We start from the raw sequence: 4,421 nt of genomic DNA, 5'->3' as shown, positions 1-4,421 counted from the left end.
AGAGGCTACCAGTCTTCAACAACGTCAGAAATCCCAGGATGACTAATATTACCTGATAATGAGAAGCACAAAACACAGCTTCCAAAACTAGCCAATAAATAGAGACTGCTGCTGATCACTAGGACAGTCCCACCTCTCTCAAAACATTGGAGCATCAGTCTTCAGCCTTCTGGCTCAGGATCATATCTGACAGACCTTTTAATGCAGAAATCTTAAGGGCTGATAATTTTGACTTGGCAAAGATTATCAGTCAACTATTCCACAAAAGTGTCCCTTTCTGGACAGTATTGTCTGTAGATGAATGAGGCAATTCTTGCCTAGTGGTTGTCTCACCACAACTGGAGCAACTCCACTGATGCGCAGTTTCTTCTTAGAATCTAAGGAGGGACACTGTCAGGAGCAGACAGGTCTCTAGTCAAATGATCTTTAAATACAACAATGTCTAATAACGTCATATTCTGTGGACTTCTGATGCTTTTAAAGGTTATCTATCTACATGAAGCTTCTCTGCACTGTTAAGCCTTAACTACTCTTGGTCATCTTAAACTGAAATTGTCTTTATAAAAAGGTACCCTTTAATGAGCTTGTTATTTCACTCTCAACTAGATTGTTTAACCAACTAAACACAATGTTTAAACCTTAAATCTGTATCAAGTCAACCTTTTGTGCAGGGAATCAGGAGAAGACTCATCTTAATCTTCTTCAAGCTGACTATATGGGCACTGAAATTTAGAAGGGGGGAGGGGAATGAAGAAGCCAGACAGGTCTCAAGAGGAAAAGACGCACTGGTGGTTGCTGTAGTCTCTGATGTCTGGAATCAGGCCAGTTCAGCATTCTGACGACAAGCTTTATCATAGTTGTACGTTCTGAAACATATATAAAACTCAACAAAAAACATTTTAGCATCAAGATATTTTGGTTGCTATTTTTTAATTCAGTTTTTCAGGTGGTCTACCTCTATCAAATCTAATCCAAATAACTGTGGAAGGCACATAGAGCTGAATCACACTTTTTAAAAACACAAAGACAAAACCTTTTTCCCAAAATAGCGTTTTCTTAAGTTGGCAACTAGAGTATCTTGTATGTTGTATTCTCTCCCACAGAAATAATATGAACACAAAACTCAACATCATATCTATTTTGAAAAAATATAAATAATCAAGATAACTAGAAATCCCCACTAGCTGACATCTGACAAGCCATGTGGCCTTAGCAGGATAATTCACAAAATGAACTACTATCACTTACAAATCAATAAGTATGCAAAGACCTTGGTTATGTATTTTGATCTGTCTAGCACTCAGTCTGAAGTATCAGATCTTTAATTATTAATAACTTCCCTAATATATGTCTGTATACACTCTCTGTGACACAGATCTCTATCAATGAGAAACCTTTGACCTGCAAAATCACCACTCTCTCTCTTGGAATCAGTGACTAATTTTCTTTATGTAATTCTGAACCAACTTTTTATACATTTACTAAACAATTCTGTAAATCGAGGACCTTAGCCCAAAGTATTTCGATCTGTCTTCTCTCAGGATCTGGAGAATTAGATCTTCATATTAACACCTAACTTAATATCCGTCTGTATTCACTCTTCTGGTGTACAGACTTATCTTAGTTCTGAACCGCTGGTGAAAATTCCCATGTGATTTGGGTAAATTCTATCTCTCTTTCTTTCCCTATCTCTCTCCCTTTCTCTCTCTTTTTCTCCTCTCTCTCTCTCTCTCTCTCTCTCTCTCTCTCTCTCTCTCTCTCTCTCTCTCTCTCTCTCTCTCTTTGTGCTACAGGACACTACAGCCTGTCAGAAAGGCTGTCTCTTTAAAGTTCCTGTGCTAAGACACCACATGACTCAAAATGATGCTGGTCTGTTTTCACAGAGAAAAAGTACCTTTTAAGTAACCCTAAGGCTGATTAAAAACCACTAACTAGATACACATATTTTTCACAAAATATATAATTAATTCCTTCAGATATGAAATATTAGAACAAAATGTTAGTTTTATTTCATGGATAAAATATTAATATTATAAAGTAAATGTAGGTTTGGGGATGATTGTCACAGAAATGAAAAGTAAGAAGCTGAACAAATTTTAAAGGGTGACATACAGAAGTTGCCACACAAAGCCCAAGGAGCAGACAGTTCTGCTGCAGAGCCCCGTTTCCACATCTCATGAACAGATTACCTGTCAATGCCCTCAATTTTCCAAACCCCAAACATTAAAGCTGAAACTTGAAAGGAAGGTGTCTTCAAGGCTCTAGATCTTTTCTCTAACACAGACCAATGCTTTAGGAAAGGACTTTTATGCAGGAATCTGCACCTCGTTGAACAGGGTTGTCATAGATAACATTTCCATGAACAGTAGAGGCTATCTTCATGAACAAAACTTCAAATCTCAGTAAAGTTATACCGGGGCAGTCATCACATCCAACTATACTATACAAAACGTTATTGTCCGTAGAAAATTAGCAGGGGAATGTTTGATTGTAGCACAAACAACATACTAACTGAGAAGCATTTTATCTCACCTTATACCGTGGGGAACAGTCCCAGAGACACACTGTACTTGACATCATTATGGCACTTGTCCTGAGGGTGAGGGGTGCTTGGGGTATTAATGTACATGACTTTAAATACGGCTGAGGATGCCAATAGCAGGTCAGATTTAAATGTGCATCTCAGAATACACTGGTGCTTTCGAGATGTAAAGAAATAGATGAAGTGTAAACATATTAAAATAGATTTAAAAGCAATCTTGTTATTTAGAAGGTTAACTGTGGATTAGGAAATAAATCATTTAAAAAATGAAAATGCACTAGCAATTACATATTTGATTTTCTTCTCCTGAGGATCTTTGCAATAGCACACATGGCTACAGACCACGGCGGTCCTCCCTGGGATGAAGACAGCATCGTGAGCAGAGATCTGCTCCCTGCCACGGCTCCGCAGCTGTGCTATGAGAACCTGAACAAGTCCTGTGTCAGGATCCCATACTCCCCAGGCCCCCGCCTCATCCTATATGCAGTCTTTGGCTTTGGGGCTGTGCTGGCTGTGTGTGGAAACCTCCTGGTGGTGACATCAATTCTTCATTTCAGGCAGCTGCACTCTCCTGCCAACTTTCTGGTGGCATCCCTGGCCTGTGCTGACTTCCTGGTGGGGGTGACAGTGATGCCCTTTGGCATGGTGAGGTCTGTGGAGGGCTGCTGGTACTTCGGGGACAGTTACTGTAAATTACACTCATGCTTTGATGCATCTTTCTGCTACTGTTCTCTCTTCCACCTGTGCTTCATCTCTGTGGATAGATATATTGCAGTCAGTGACCCCCTGATCTACCCCACCAGGTTCACTGCATCTGTTTCTGGCAAGTGTATCACCTTCTCCTGGCTCCTGGCCATCAGCTATGGCTTTTCCCTCCTTTATACAGGGGCCAATGAAGCTGGGCTGGAGGATCTGGTGAGTGCCCTCACCTGTGTGGGAGGCTGTCAAATCCTAATGAATCAATGCTGGGTCTTCATCAATTTCCTGTTATTTCTTATCCCCACACTTGTGATGATAACTGTCTATTCTAAGATTTTCCTCATTGCTAAACAGCAGGCTCAGAACATGGAGAAGATGAGCAAGCAGACTGGCAGGGCATCAGACAGCTACAAGGACAGGGTGGCCAAGAGGGAGAGGAAAGCAGCCAAAACCCTGGGCATCACAGTGGCTGCCTTCCTCCTGTCATGGCTGCCATACTTCATTGACTCCACCATTGATGCCTTCCTGGGGTTCATCACGCCCCCGTACGTGTACGAAATCCTGGTTTGGATAGCTTACTATAACTCAGCCATGAACCCTTTGATTTATGCTTTCTTTTATCCTTGGTTTCGAAAAGCCATCAAACTCATTGTCACTGGCAAAATCTTAAGGGCGAATTCCTCAGCCACCAACTTGTTCCCTGAGTAGGCTTTAGTTTAGTTGGGTGTTGGAGGGATTGACAGCAGAGCAGCACTGGGGAAACTGAGTGCCCAGATCAGTTTCTGTAAAGTGATGGACTGTGCTTCAGCTGTGACCCACCACGTACATCTAGCATCTGTGTTCTTCAATAAATATAAAATCAGTTTCTGGATGTAACAGAATTGGGTGAGTGTGGATCTAAGCAATTTACACCGTGTTTTGTCTTCTTTAGTGTTGCTTGGTTTCTAGGAGGCAGAAATGTCTCTCCCCCTCTTCCTTTTACAGTTCTAATCATTGACCTTGGTTAAACCTTTGAAACCTCAAATTTGAATATTAGCCCTTAATTTTTCTGCAATGTGTTCCTAATACAATATATAGACAAAGCAGATACTCTCTTGCTCAGGAAAGGGACATAAGACAGGGCCTCTCTTAACAGAGGCCTTGATTTGTTCTTCTGCTAATGTGATTCTTGAGGTCAGAA

General features: G+C 41.0%; 1 protein-coding gene across 1 annotated transcript; it reads left to right on the top strand.

The window, feature by feature from the left end:
* Positions 1-2,872: 2,872 nt before the first annotated feature.
* On the top strand, positions 2,873-3,949 carry LOC308430414 (trace amine-associated receptor 7b; the record flags this gene model as incomplete). Its single annotated transcript, XM_080929572.1, has 1 exon — positions 2,873-3,949. One exon carries the CDS (start codon positions 2,873-2,875, stop codon positions 3,947-3,949), a length of 1,077 nt encoding a protein of 358 aa, XP_080785698.1.
* Between the last annotated feature and the right edge of the window lie 472 nt (positions 3,950-4,421).

This window comes from Micromys minutus (assembly GCF_963924665.1).
Source record: "Micromys minutus genome assembly, chromosome: 15".
Lineage (NCBI taxonomy): Eukaryota > Metazoa > Chordata > Mammalia > Rodentia > Muridae > Micromys > Micromys minutus.
Note: the sequence above shows the minus strand (reverse complement) of the source record. Positions and strands in the feature narration are given on the sequence as shown.